Source organism: Prionailurus bengalensis, chromosome D4, assembly GCF_016509475.1.
Source record: "Prionailurus bengalensis isolate Pbe53 chromosome D4, Fcat_Pben_1.1_paternal_pri, whole genome shotgun sequence".
NCBI classification, from domain to species: Eukaryota; Metazoa; Chordata; class Mammalia; order Carnivora; family Felidae; genus Prionailurus; species Prionailurus bengalensis.
Window position 1 is genome coordinate 2,767,398 of NC_057359.1, and position 14,448 is coordinate 2,781,845.

Genomic DNA, 14,448 nt, shown 5'->3' on the forward strand with positions numbered 1-14,448 from the left:
AGGAGAAACAGACTCTGGTCGTCAGGACGCCACCTGATCGTGGGAGCACTCCACCATGTCCTCATTCACATGCAACACCACAAACAGCACACGTCAAACCAGTAAGGCTGCCCTGACCAAGTGGTAAAGTTACTGAACCGCTAGGATTCTCCATTTTCTCCTCTGTAAAATCGTGATAATAACGGAATGGTAAAAATAATAATGGCAGGGACCTGCAGGACTGTTGCGAAAATTAAACAGAACAACGAATGCCCAGCACTTGTTAAATTATCAAGGCATTTCCTCCCCTGTGAAGTTCTCAGGGAACCGCCAAAGCCACATGGGGATGTAAAGCTCTCTGTGAACTCGGAAGCCTCTCTCAAAATGCCTTAGCAACGACTTCCACTCTCGTTACTCAGTTCACGGATGATTTAGCTGTCCCAGTCTACATGACAAACAGAAGGTCCAGGGCGCACGTTACTACGCTGCTAAGTAGCTCCCTATCACACTCCTCATCCTGGTTTGTTTTTCTTCAGGGCACTTACTGCTACCGGTTACAGCACAAGGGTTATTCAAGCTCCAGGAGAGTAGGGATTCTGTTTTGTCTTCCTGTAGCCCCCAGTAAGTAGATGAGGATAGACACACACTAGGTGCTCACTGGACAAGAATACAGGAGAGCGTGTGTGCATGCGTGCGTGCACGCGAGAGGGCGTCTCGCCATTTCTTGCTTCTATGTTGGTCATTTTCAACAGACCACAGGCCCTGTGATAAGCCATTTCACACTGGCATCCATAGCAACTGATCCAGTATTTGGCACGTAACGGCTGATTGACATTTAAGTAAATAAACGAATGAGGACGTTTTTGTGTGTACCATTTATCTCGAGATATGTGCAGACAGATCTTCAAGAGGAAAGTCAGTTCCACACAGAGGGGGAACCTGCTTTGTCTCTGGACTTCAGAGAGAGCTGTCATCCCAAAGCAGAGGTCGGCCAAGTGCAAAGCCTTGAAAAGCCCAAGCATAACCCAGCAAAGTGAGGTGGAGCCATGGCCATGCGGTGGCTTCTGCGGGCCTTACGCGGTGCTGACCGGCCACCACACGCTGGTGGTCCTCTTTCAGCTGGGGCGGTAATTCACATCACTGTTAATCAAAACCCTGCCAGCAGAAAGTATGGTCGCGGCAAAGATTTCAGACAGCGGAAAGCAACCCCGGAAGACAAGAAAACCACACGCGAAAAGAAACCCACTCATGTCGAAGAGGTCTTTCCGCGGGCTGCTCTCCGCGCTGCTGCCGGAGGCTGGTGTGGCCTGCGGCGGGATGTGCTGGGCGTTCACGTAGGTGGGGGCTTCTCCGGGGCCCGCGTGAGCTCTCCCTTCCGGCAGGCTGTAGGTGTCCAAGGACCCTGCAACGAGAAAACCAGCGCTCTTTTCTCTTACGAGGGGAAGGCCATTTGCGCATCTATCCGTAAGCCACCCAACACTTCACGGAGGCGTTCCTACGGGCTATCTGGTAGCTAATTCTTCTTGTGGGTCCCCACTGGCTAAATCCCCCTCTTCTGACCCTGTCACCACTGTTGTGTTTGGCCGGGACGATTTCCCTGCCTCCATGTCAAGATGCCAGCCCCCGAGGACGGACACCCTGACGGCACAGGCTTGCCCGAGACTCCGGCCCCGACCGGGGTCGGTGAGTGGAGCAGATGCGCCACGGCGGAAGCTGCCTGGGTCCCTCGTCCCCTTTACAAAGCCCCCTGAGCAAGTAGCAGCAGCAGAACCATGAGCCTCATTAAATCGCCTTGTTCTCCCTTTCGGTGTAAGCGGACGCCTCGTAAGTCAACTCCGTTCTAGCCACGCGATGCCCGGCCCCTTCCTTACAAAACGAAGCATCCCGTCATGCCCCAGGCTCCACGCAGGAGGCCCAGGGTGGGCGTGTGATGGAGGACCCCACCCGGGGGCAGCGCCCCCACGGGACTTCTCAGCTGTGCCACGAGAGTGCCAAGGCTGGTCTGGGGCCCGAGGGGTGACGGTGGTGCCCGATCCCACTTGCTCGGGTCGCCGTGGGAGCCCCGTCTCTGACGCACTTACACAGACAGACTCTCAGGAGCACTGCCCTCTGGCAGCGCTGTCTCTGGAGAGAAGTCACCTTTCACACCCCATGGGCGGCTCAATCCAGTTGGCAAGAGGGCTTCTTAAGCTTTCCCCAGAGCCTGTTGTTGGGGTTGGGCAGCACAGCACTGCGAGAGGACGCAGGTGTCCTGTTAAAAGTCCTTCATGTGTCTACACCTGTTCCTGAGCATGACTTCATGTTTCACGGGCCGCTCCCGTGTTATGTGTCCTGGTTCCACAGCGGCTTCTTGCCGCTCACGTGTGTGTGTGTGTGTGTGTGTGTGTGTGCACATGTGCGTGGCGAGCAAATCAGTCTGTACGAAGGATTTTACAAACTAAGTTTTAAAAGGAGAAGATCAAAAGCCCAACAAGTAACTTTCCTGACGATGGCCCTTTGCCACTGAGACCATGGCAGGTGCAGAGCTGGGGACCGGGGGGCATTCACACCACGATGGGGTCACCGAGTGTTAATTTTTGGTAAGGGACAACAGCTGCCAGCAAATTAACAGAGGATATTCTTATCCAATGGAAAAAAGATATTTATTGCTTTCAACTAAGAACTTGAAATTCATTGAGACATATGACCCTCAGGTGCATTTCTACCTTGGAGTCTCTTACGTTGTCTGATCCTGATCTGGCCGGGAGGGGTGGGGGGAGGGGGTGGAATGGGAACACACAAGGAGAGACTCATTTTCAAGTGAACCTGACATACTTTTCAATAACAGCCAGCATCTGCTGTAAACAATGTGTCTCCGTTGGTCCTTAGCAGTTGTTAATGTGGTTAAGCACACACGTGTTATAGAAATACTTTTAAATTTTCTTTTAAAGCTTATTTATTTCTGAGAGAGACAGAGACAGAATGCGAGTGGGTTAGGGTCAGAGAGACAGGGAGGCACAGAATCCAAAGCGGGCTCCAGGCTCCGAGCTGTCAGCACAGAGCCCGACGCGGGGCTCCAACCCACGAGCCGCGAGATCATGACCTGAGCCGAAGTCGGACGCTCCACCGACTGAGCCCCCCGGGCGCCCCTGGAAATACTTTTTAAATGTCTGTGGAACAGAGGTAAGAACATAGAAAAAAGGTGCTCCTGGCACAGCTCGGACTCTGGTTTGCTACGTGTGTCCTACTGGGAGCTGCAGCTGTGTGGCCGCCTCCACCAGGCCTTACGCTGTACTGAGGGCCCCACACACGGGTCCTCCCTTAGCTCGGGCAGGTGAGGCCGCAAACGGCCTCACGAGGGGGCAGTTCCAGAAATGTATTGTCGTCTATTCCCCGGCGGGGATGGCCTCGACATGAAGCCACAATACGGTCACACATACGTACGTGGACGCGTTAATCAGAAATCAGAGCTTAATTCCCCGTTGCTGCTTCTCCTTCAGACCCTGAGGGGTCAGCAGCCAGGGGTCAGGACCCCCGAGCTACTGAGGGAGTTCAGGAAGAAGCCGAACGTCGAAAGAACCCTGTAGAACACACACACGGACACGCTCGGGTGTACGGAGCCTACTGATAGCTCCTGGTCACGGCCGAACTGTGGCAAGTGGGGACACGTCAGTCGACGTGACACGATGGGGAAGCGCCCCTGAAAGCGCCCAGGGCCCGCGCGGGACTTGCTTCTCCACGCCACCTCTAGTGCGTGCGGGCTCCGTCCCTCCCGAAGCTGACCCTGGACGGGGCGGGCGGGGGCCGGGCAAGGAAGGGAAAGCTACCAGCTCCTGTGAGGAGTCGTGGGCACAGCCCCGCTGGAGCGCTGAGGGACAGCGCAAAACACACGTCAGAGAGCCCCAGCCACCAGCCACCCGGACGGACGGGTGCGGGCTCGTCGGGAGGCCCGCGCCTCAGCCCCCTGGTAGGCAGGCCGTCCCGCCGGAAGGACAAGGACGCGTCCAGGGTGCACGCGAACGGGAAGCGCCGGGACAAAGGGGAGGCACCAGAGGACGAGCGAGCGGCGCCCCCACAGCCCTCCTCCCTGTGTCCGTGACGGTGGGGGGGGCCTCAGTCTCGCCAGGACACACACGTGCGCCGCCAGCCCCCGGACGAAGTCCCCGCCGGGAGCGCGTGCTCCCGTGTCTTCTTCCCTCCCCCCTGGCCGTGCCCCTCACCTTGCCGGACAGGTGCTTGCTTCCAGTCTTCGCCGAACGGCTCTCCCAGGTGTCTCCCCTGGTAGTACGTCTGCTCTTTGCCTGCGAACTACAGACGTGTGTAAATGCCCAGAGGAAAAACTGCCTCTCCCCCTTTCTCCATCCCCCAAAGCCACAGCCCAGGAGAAGGGACCCCAACGGCGGGTCCGCCACATCCCCAATCACACCCACCTTTTCCTTCCTGCCTCGCGGTTGGCATTAGGGTTCGGGAAACGCGTTTGCACGGGTGTGGGGGAAGAGGCTGCGTCTCATCAAAACCACACGCGCCCCTCCTTGTCTTCATTTCACGCCACCAGCCCTCCCTAAGTGTGACCGAAAATGGGGCTCTCCTCCATACTCGCGGCCACGTCACCGGACGCGCCCTCGGGTAAAGCTCAGGTACGTCAGAACGCACCTCCCTCAGCCATTCACACCCGGGCAAGTCCGCCCCGTCCTCTCCGCGTCAGAGCTGCGGACGCTTGATTTCCGTGTTGTTTTGCCACTTTCGTCAGTGTCATTATTATTTGCATAAGGTGGGTGACCTCACAAAATTCTCTGTCACGAAATAGAGACGCGGTAACTCTAAAAAGCAATCGCCTTACTGGAACGGTGTTGATTTGGAGGAAAACTCAGGGAAATGAAGAAAAGGGAAGGCTCATAAAACGCTCATCATTTTAAGGGCCCGCACCCACTGTCTTCTCGGGGAAAGAAAGCACCCCGAGCCTTTGAAAAGTCCTGAACTCTTTCGTCTCCTCACGAAGCTCCCAGTGTAATGGCATTCGCCCCGGGGTGGAGAGGAGACCCCCAGACTTGCACCTCCGGAATCACAACCTAGTTCCCAGACACGCGATTAACGCCTTAGGACGTTAAAGCAAAAGCCTCCCCTGTGTGTCCGCGTGTGTAATCCAAGGGGAGAGAGCAGGTGAGTTACTGCGCCAGAGACCGGACAGAATGCCAGCCTGCGAGCACAGTGGAAGAAAATGGAAGGAAGTGCTCGAGGGGCCAGACCCAGGCAGGGGTGTGGGACTCACCTGGGCCGTGTCAGGGGCGTGGGGTCTGGCTTGCAGCCGCACGTCCACAAAGCCCCCCGGAGGGGGCGCCTTGCTTGGGATGCTGTTGTAGTACGGGTGCTCTGAGCCATCCCCCTCCTCTTCAGTCCAAGGCTCGTCCAGACTCTGCATTCTGTTAGAAGAGGGGTTTTCCAGGGCTTTAGCCGAAAGTGGAGTTTTTTTGTCAAAACCAACAAATCTAATGTTAGGACCTGCTACCCCAGAAAAGAGAGTTCAGTCACTGCCTCCTCACTATCTAGATCTCAGCTATGAAAAGCAGATGAATGGGCTGGCCAGATGCTTCTGCCTTCATCGCTGTCCCACCTTCTGGAAAATTCCACTCATCTTTGAAACAGGGAAGAAGTTTAAAATGTTAATAACTGGAGGTGCCTGGGTGGCTCAGTCGGTTGAGCGTCCGACTTCGGCTCAGGTCATGATCTCGCGGTCCGTGGGTTCGAGCCCCGCCTCGGGCTCTGTGCTGACCGCTCAGAGCCTGGAGCCTGCTTCAGATTCTGTGTCTCCCCCTCTCTCTGCCCCTCCCATGCTCATGCTCTGTCTCTCTCTCTCAATAATAAATAAACGTTAAAAAAATATTTTTTAAAGAAATTTCATGTCCATACCTGCATTTGGAGCTGAAGTTCTTCTCAACAGATAAGATCCTGCCTGCTTCATTTTCTTTCCCCAAAACTTTGGCAAACTTGATCATATAAAAAACTACACAGAAAATTCTGACCTTAAGTGTATTCTCAGAGGAGCACGGCAACTCAGTGAGCTCCCCCACCCATATTTGTGCATATAATTTTTATAGATTTATCTGGCTTTTATGTAAATTTCAGAAGTACAGAAAAGCATAATAATTAGCATAAAAGATACGCATCCACCATGGACAGTAAGTGTGAACATTTTGCTCTATGGCTTTTTCTACTTAAAAAAAAATTTTTTTTAATAGTTTTTTTTAATCTTTACTTATTTTTGAGATAGAGACAGCGTGTGAGCAGGGGAGGAGCAGAGAGAGAGGGAGACACAGAATCAGAAGCAGGCTCCAGGCTCCGAGCTGTTGGCACAGAGCCTGACGCGGGCTCAAACTGATGAGCTGTGAGATCATGACCTGAGCCGAAGTCGGATGCTTAATTGACTGAGCCACCCGGGCGCCCCTACTTAAAAAAAATTTTTTTTAAGTTCATTTATTTTTTGGGAGAGAGAGAGACAGAGCACGAGTGGGGGAGGGGCAGAGAGAGCAGGAGGCACAGAATCTGAAACAGGCTCCAGGCTCTGAGCTGTCGGCACAGAGCCCGACACAGTGCTCGAACCCCTGAACTATGAGGTCATGACCCGAGCCAAAGTCGGACGCTCAACTGACTGAGCCACCCAGGAGCCCCACTTTTTTTTTAAAAGAAATAAAACTCATCACGGGTGTACAGATTCATCACATTAGCAGTAAAATGTGAGCGGTGGCATGTAGGTGTGTGTGCAAGGGCTCACCGTCTGTTGGAACGCTTTCATTATGAAATGTCAGGGAGCAGACTCACCCACCAATACAGTTAAATCCCACCCTCCGCCGCCTGGTGCCGGATACTCCAGAGTTGGTGTGGGATATCCTGACGTGTTATACACGCGTCGTACACGTGCGTGTACCTGTAAACTACGCCAATGTTGTTTGTTTGGTCTCAAAGTTTCCGTGTTTCATATCCTTTTTCACTGCACTTCAGATTTTTGAGGTTTATTCCGGGAGCACAGATGTACCGGTCTACTTTTTGTAAAGTAGGTCCCGTTATACACGAAATGGACAAGTAGCGGAGAACGAGTGAACTTCAAAATTTTATACACAGTATACACAGTTTATGGATAGTGGGTGTGTATATGGGGTAGGAACTGACACTTTCTAACTGCTCCTCCCACACACAGGCCCGTCTGAGCGCAGGGAAGCTTGACAACGGGGAAAAGTGGGGTCCTCACAGGCACCTCCCAAATGAATCGCCTTTAAAGCAATCTCCCTGGGGCGTCTGGGGTGCTCAGTCGGTTAAGCGTCCAACTCTCGATTTTGGCTCAGGTCATGATCTCACGATCATGAGATAGAGCCCCGCGTCAGGGTCCTCGCTGGGCATGGAGTCTGCTCGGGATTCTCTCTCTCCCTCTGTCTCTGCCCCTCCCCACCAAAAACAACCTAAAAAAAAAAAAAAAGGCAATTGCCCACCAAAAACAACCTTAAAAAAAAAAAAGGCAATTTCCCACCAAAAACAACCTAAAAAAAAAGGCAATATCCCACCAAAAGCAACGTAAAAAAAAGGCAATTTCCCACCAAAAACAACCTAAAAAAAAAAAAAGGCCACTTCCCAGTAGATGAGAAAATGACTGAGAATGACCCAGTCAGGAAAGGGGCAGAGCTCAGAGGTGTGAACGCGGCCTTCGTGATAATGGAAGTAAAAGAGCCTTCGTGCCTGAGTCACAGAACGGGACTGCAGACGTTAGAGCAACAGTGAAAAAGCGAATTTCGGAGAAATAAAGGTTTGTTTGCGGTGAACACACCTTTAGAAGACGCTTTCATTATGCAAGTCCGATCAAGGACAGACTATTGATACGCCCCCACATGGCTTTCTTTTAACGCTTTATGCTGCATGGAATATTCTTATGTCTGAAGGAAACTCAATGCTAGATCCTGAAGGCTGTTTTCCTCTCTCTCTCTCTCTCTCTCTCTGTCTGCCCCTCCCTCTTCTTTCTCTCTGTCAAAATAAGTAAATAAAAATTTAAAATTTTTTTTTAAAAAAGCGAGAATACTGTTCCCTTTTTACAGAGAATGCTGCTGACTCATCCTGGCCAAGGGGCGGGCGTGCCCAGGGCCACAGGAGGCTTTGGGTCCTCAGGCTACCCAGCTCAGGGCTTCACGGAAGGGCCCAGAGTTAGGACCGCGCTGACCACGGTGGCACGGACGGGGGACATATCCCACCTGTGAGAAGAGGACTCACGGAGGGGACGTGTGGAAATCTCACCTGGTTGCAGAGGACACGGCAGGAAGGTATTACAGTGCGTTTTCGTGACCTTGGCTACCGTCTCTACAGTTTCTAGAAAATGTTTTCCCCAACGTTCGGGGCCTCAGCCATCCGTGGGCTTCCTTCCGACGGTGGGTCTCCCAAGCCCCGGCCCAGACCCATCAGGTGCATCCGAGCCAGGAGCCCCGTGACCGACCACGTCTGTCCAGACCACATTTCACGGAGGCCGCGTCTCGTGGTTTCTCCTTTGAGACATTCTCAGACGAAAGCCCATAGAACGCGGGAAGGCCCGCGCACAGGGGGTCACAGCGCTACTCACCGGTCATGGAAAGCGGGGACCTTGGAAGGACACTGCAAATACTGCTTAAACCGGAGCTCAAAGGCCTGTCCGATGGAGCCGATGACATCCTGGGCCAGCCCGTCGCAGCACTCCAGAATGTGACACGCTGGGAGAGCAAGCGTGCAGGCCTGTTAGAGACGCTGGGCCGCCAGGCTCCCGCTGGGGAGGTGCCCACGTCCCCCACTCGCTGTCCCGGCAGCTCCACCCACAGCCCGATCCCTGGGCCACGGCCACGAAGCGTCACCGCGGGGATGCGTTTCTTAAGGGCTCTGCTCTCTAACACCAAAGGTCCTCTTTGCAAGTACATTTAAAATTTTTAAATTTCAAAATGGTTAACAATTTCTTAACCGTCTACGAAATACCAACTCAGAGCTCAACAGAGAAACAGGGTTTGGAAGGAAACGTCGTGACAAAGAAGGGGGCGGTAAGAAGGAACGGGCCCCCCTCCGGCCCCCCGAGCCTGGACAACGGTCCCAACCCGGCTCCTGCTGAGGGACGCCTGAGCCACCCCGTGGCTGTCCGCTCACTTCCTCGTGGGAGTCAAGCGGCCTCACCGAATGCGGCAACTCGGGACAGTAAGAACCCCTCAAAAGAGGAGCTTCAGGGGATGTTAATTCACGGGGACTCCCCACCACATGCCAGGGCGCCTCTCGAATGTGGGGCTGGCTGTTCACACAGGTTCTCAGACAAGCAGCTTGTGCTAAAGAGCAGATCAAAGCTGAGCTCCTGTGGCCCGACGTGGGGGGGAGGGCAGGCCTCGGGGAGCCTGGAGCAGCTCCCAGCGGCTTTGCGACAGGCACTCAACTGTCCCACGAGGGCACGCCGTCCCGGAGGCCAAGCTGCGGCACAATCCGTGTGGAGCCGCCAGAGAAGAGGCTGCAGGGGCAGAGGGCCCGCTCTGCTCCCCGAGAAATACGAGGTCTCCTCCCAGATCCACGTCTGCGTGCCCCCGGGAACCCCAGGCCTCCCTGTGTGACCCGCGCTGCCCCATCCTGTTACTAACGACGGGGAAAGAAACTCTCGGGGGAGGCACACCAAACCGCTCTCCTGCCGCACGAAGCCAGCAGGGCACCGTGGAGCCCACGCCGACGGCGGCCACCAGCCCCGGGGTCCGCAGACTTCCTGTCCCCTGGGCTGCAGGGGAGCACCCTGGGGACCCAGGGAAAAGCACGTCCTGAGGCTCTGGATCGCAGCGCGAGCCCTTGGGAGCACTGGGGATGGCCAAGAGGTTGGTCCCAAGGAGACAGATGCCCGGCTGTGCTTTTATTACTGATTATCGATATTATTTTAGTTTATTAAACACCAGCCCGGGAGGCACAGGGCGAGCCCACATGACACAGCTGTTAGAGCTGCAGGGTCGTGCATTAAGCAGCACGGGTGGCAGTGTCCCTCCAGCTAGTAAGGAGGCCGGAGTCTAGGCAGGAGGGAGGGGAAGAACCCCGCCCCCCCCCCCCCCCCGGCCTGTTTGCAGCCACGCACGCCCACCCCCGAGGGGGACCAGCCGAGGGCTGCCTGGTCGGTGCTTCGGGGAAGAGTAGAGACGGGAAGGGCCAACAGTGTGCAGCTCACTGTCCTTCTGAAGAGATACAGCAGCCGCAGTGAAGGAAGAACGGGTTTCGGCAGGGGGCTGCCCGATCGCTCCCGTCTACACAGCAGGGAGCTGGAAGCCTGCTTCCTGAGAACTGGAAGACGCAGGGCCGCGGCAGAAGCAGGCACCCTGTCCCGCCGAGGGTCGAGTCCTGGCGGTCAGAAACCGGGGGCGGCAGAGGCTGTAGCCGCAGAATTAAATCACGTCTCCCTCCCGGCTCTGGTCCCGGGGCCTCTCTGTTCCAAACTGCACTCGAAATCCAAAACGAACCCTGGGGTGAGGGTCTCCGGGGCTGCTGTTTTCTCTGAGAGCATCGCAACAGTCTTTTCCCCTCACCCCCTCACCGGCATGACTGGGCACACACAGGAACGGTGAGGCCCTCGCCATCGGTGACCGCCGCTGAGGAGGGGGCAGAGCTGGGGGCGTCACTCAGGGGCCACGAAGGAGCAGACCGCTGAGAGGCACGTACAGAGCTGTGGTGCCGTGAAGACTCAAATACGTCGTAAAACCTAAAATGTGGCCCAAAACGGACGTGAGGGCCACAAAACGGGGCCGTTCCTCGTTCCGTCCCTTCTGGGGGAAACTGGCCCTCCTGTCACAGGGCGGGCGGTCTCGGGGTGGGGCTCGTGTGCCCACGTCGTCTCCCCCGCCCCTCAGACCAATAAACAAGGTCGCTCTAGGGAGAACTGCTCACGCCTCTGAGCTGCTGGCCTCACACGGGGGAGGAGACGTCCTCGGGCCGCGTCACGGAGGGCACTCGGAGCAACACGCACTATGGCCCCCGTAATCATACAGGCGGGGGCGGGGGCCGGGGGACGGCATGTTCCCTCAGATGGGCCAGCCCCACGTGTCTTCCACACACAGCAAACGCTGCTGGTCAGAGGTCACCATCGGGACACCAGCTCGCGGTTTCCCCATTGGCTCCAAACACGTCCGGAGCCCGCACCACAGCCCAGCCCTCTGACAGCTGCGGGCTGCGGGCTGGGGTCTCCGTCCACCTGATGCTGTCCCCACGGCGTCTGCGGGACACCCGCTCCGCCAGCACAGGCGAGCGATGCCCCCACGGCACGTGGCCGCCATCTCCGCCGACCGGGGACTGGTAGGGGCCCCTTGGACATCTGGGGTCTTACCCAACTAGAAAATGCCCCAGGAACAGCGACCACGGTCCCTTCTTCACGGCAAACCGACAATCCTCACCCCTCGGGAGGAAGGCTGAACAGCAATGGCCTCCTAGGAGGGAGGCACAGACCCCCTGAACTCAAGCATGGTTTCCAGCCAACGCTGGTCTGTCATCTGGGGAATCCATCGGAGTGGCAGGAACTTAACCACGGTTGACGTGAGGGCGGGCTGGCGGACGGCAGGCCCTGACCCCGGATAACCGCACACCTTGTAAGAAGGTGCCCACGTGAAGACACGGCCATGCTCGGAGCAGAAGGTGGCATGAAGGTGGGCCACTGGAGCCACGTGGCCACAAGCCAGGACGCCCAGACGGCCAGAGCACCGCCAGGAGCTGGGAGAGGCAGGCGGGGTCCCTGCTCCAGGCTCCAGATGGAGCCCGGCCCTGGCAGTGCCTGGCTCTCAGGTCTCCAGCCTCCAGAACCGTGAGACGACAGCTCTTGTCGTTCCCAGCCCCCGCCGTGCAGAGTTCTGTAGGGGAGCCCTCGTGGACCGATCAAGCTGCCTCCCGCTGGAAGGACGGGCTTGCGTGGAACTGCCGGCCTGCCGCCCTCCCCCAGCCGAGCACTGGTTATCCACAGCCATCACATGAAAGTCGCTGCAAGGTCAAGACGGGGTGGGCTCCACGTGTTAGCCAGGGGTTTTGGGGACAGTCCTTGGCTCAAGACCACCCATGCCCCCTTCCCGTCTACCCTCAGAACTCTGTGAACACCCCCACTCTGATTCAGGAGTGACAACGTGGCAGTCATAATCCAGGACATGGCACTTCATTTGCGGGGTCCCCCTCGCCCCCCAGACACCCACGCATCTGGGGGAGAATAAGTGCTAACACCGTATGATGTCATCGTCTGTGACTCTGAGGAAGGAAAGCGGTCCCGCCACGCCACCGAGTACCAGCGTGGGGCAGGAGGCGGCCGTGGGGAGGACCAAATCTTTACAGCCAGACTGGTTTCTGATTTGCAAGGTTCACTGACCTATCAACCATCTAACCTCTCTGCAAACGCCTCCAGGTCAGGCGGCACAACAGTGAAAGCGTCTGTACGCGGACCCCGGGGGGGGGGGGCGGTGCACCTGGGGGACAAGTCTCACCACATGGTGCCACCTCGAGGACAGTGAACCCATTCTCTGTGTCCAAGATACAGTGCCGGGGGGAGGGCACGACAGCATGCTAAGATCTCACGTGCACTGACATTTTAAAAGAAAAGAATATACGTGTACGTATGTGGATAAAAAGTCCCGTAAAGCAAACTAGAAAATCTTAACAGTCGGTACCTGGGGTGGAGGGCGGGAGGGGAGGGGAGCCAGTGCTTTGTACTGCTGTCGACACCCCCTGGCGATCTTCGTCAGCGAGTTCTAAGCTGGGGTCACGGGGTGCGTCAGTATCCAAGGGTAACGCGCACCTGTGGTCAGCCCACCCGCCCGGGCTGTCGGCGCCCATGGTGGGGCTTCGGTTTTGTACATGATAAAAGGAACAGGGTGGTGAGTGTGGAGGTCTAGGAATAAAGGGCCCATGAGGATGGAAAGCTCGTGAATGCCCCACATCCCCCATTTCCAGCCTGCGTCTGAGGCCCTGGCAGCTTTGTGGGGTGCGAGTGGACGGCACGTGAGCGTGGACTGCTCAGGGCAGCGCAGGCTTCTCGGGGTGACGTGGTTGGCGGTGGGGCTGGGGCCGGGCGGGGGCGGGGGGGGGGGGGGACACAGCGTTCCAGGTGTGGCCGAGGCCGCTTTCAGGGCACGAACGGGAGCCACAGGTGCAGGTCACGTGCTCCAAGCCGCACCCCCCGCGTGCAGGTGGGGGTCTCAGGCCCCCGGCCGCCCGGTGTCTCCTGCCCCCACCGAGAAGGCAGGCAGCCCTCAATCCCCGTTAACGGCACGGCGGGACACACGGGTCGTGCTGGCGGAGGGGGCGGGACCAGGAGGAGCACCTGGCATCGTGTTCAGCCTGACCGCGCACGAGTGAGAGACTGTAAGAGTCGAGCATTGCTTACCTCTGCGGTTAACAGGGTCCTTAGCTACGTACGCAACGTAGTCGGTTGTGTCCTGTCAGAGAAAAACGAGGCACCCACGTCACTAACCACGAGCAAGACAGCACAGCCAGACATACACTACGCAACCCAGCCCAGGAATCTAACGCTCCCAAGGGACAGCCCAGAAGGACGGTATTTCTCACGCTACCGCGGACAGGAGTCTCCAGACCTTGTGAAGTGCGGGTTCTGACTCGGCGGGTCCAGGGCGGGGCCTGAGGCTCTGGTGCGGACACCGCCCGTCTGTGCCCACGCTCTGGGCCACGGCCGTGTGACGGGCACCCCGTTCTCTGCACGGCGGATCCCCCCAGGAGCTCTGAACGCACTGCTGCCCGAGTCCCAGCTCCCGGATAATCCGCCCTTGCTGGACGGGAGGCCATGAGGCCTCAGGACGGTTTGAAGCTCTCCAGAAGGTTCTACCGTGAGTCAAGGCTGACAGCCACTGTCCTGAGCTCTGCCTGAATCAGCGGTGGTCAGTCCAAGCTGGCGTCAGAGTCCCACAACGGGCTTGTGGAGACACAGGCTGCTGGGTGCCGCCTTGGGGCTTCGGATTCTGTGGGTCTGAGGGGAGGCCCCAAAATGTGCATTTCTGACAAGTTTCCAGCCGGTGCTGGTGCTGCTGGTCTAGTAGCCATGAGGAAACCAGAAGCAGACGTTCAAAGGTTGTTTGGGAACGCCTTCCTGGGTGGATGGCATGTGATGGTTCTTTTCTTCTCGGAAATAAGTAGTAACTTTAATCTTTTAAGATGTTTCACACATATGAGCTCTGAGTAGTAGCCTGGCTGTTCCGGGTAAAATCCGAGTCTGCGCGGCGGCCTCATCTGATCCGTGCACGGAGGAGGCTCTGTCCTCAGACGTAGGCTGGGCCGCCTCTAAACAGGCAGAGGAACCAATCATTCTCTTCATTCTGGAAAGCAGAACAGACGTTCCCTGCAAAGCTGACATTCTCAACATTTGTAAAGTCTCAGGGGGGGGGCGACCGGTAAAGGCTCACCCCGTCATTGCAGATTTCTCCCAAATGTCATTGCTTCGAAGGGCTCCAACATTACAGATGAGCTCCAGGTTTTCAGCATCCGGAAGATTCTGTG

General features: G+C 56.8%; 1 protein-coding gene across 1 annotated transcript in view; it reads right to left on the bottom strand.

The window, feature by feature from the left end:
- Window positions 1-14,448, bottom strand: part of SHC3 (SHC adaptor protein 3) — a 97,882-nt gene that overhangs the window by 18,875 nt on the left and 64,559 nt on the right. The window contains exons 6-10 of the mRNA XM_043567139.1: window positions 13,325-13,376; window positions 8,552-8,678; window positions 5,228-5,378; window positions 4,179-4,266; window positions 1,226-1,381 (exon numbers count right to left, since the gene is read on the bottom strand). Of these exons, the coding sequence (XP_043423074.1) occupies window positions 1,226-1,381; window positions 4,179-4,266; window positions 5,228-5,378; window positions 8,552-8,678; window positions 13,325-13,376 (574 nt within the window). The remainder of the gene's footprint in view (window positions 1-1,225; window positions 1,382-4,178; window positions 4,267-5,227; window positions 5,379-8,551; window positions 8,679-13,324; window positions 13,377-14,448) is intronic.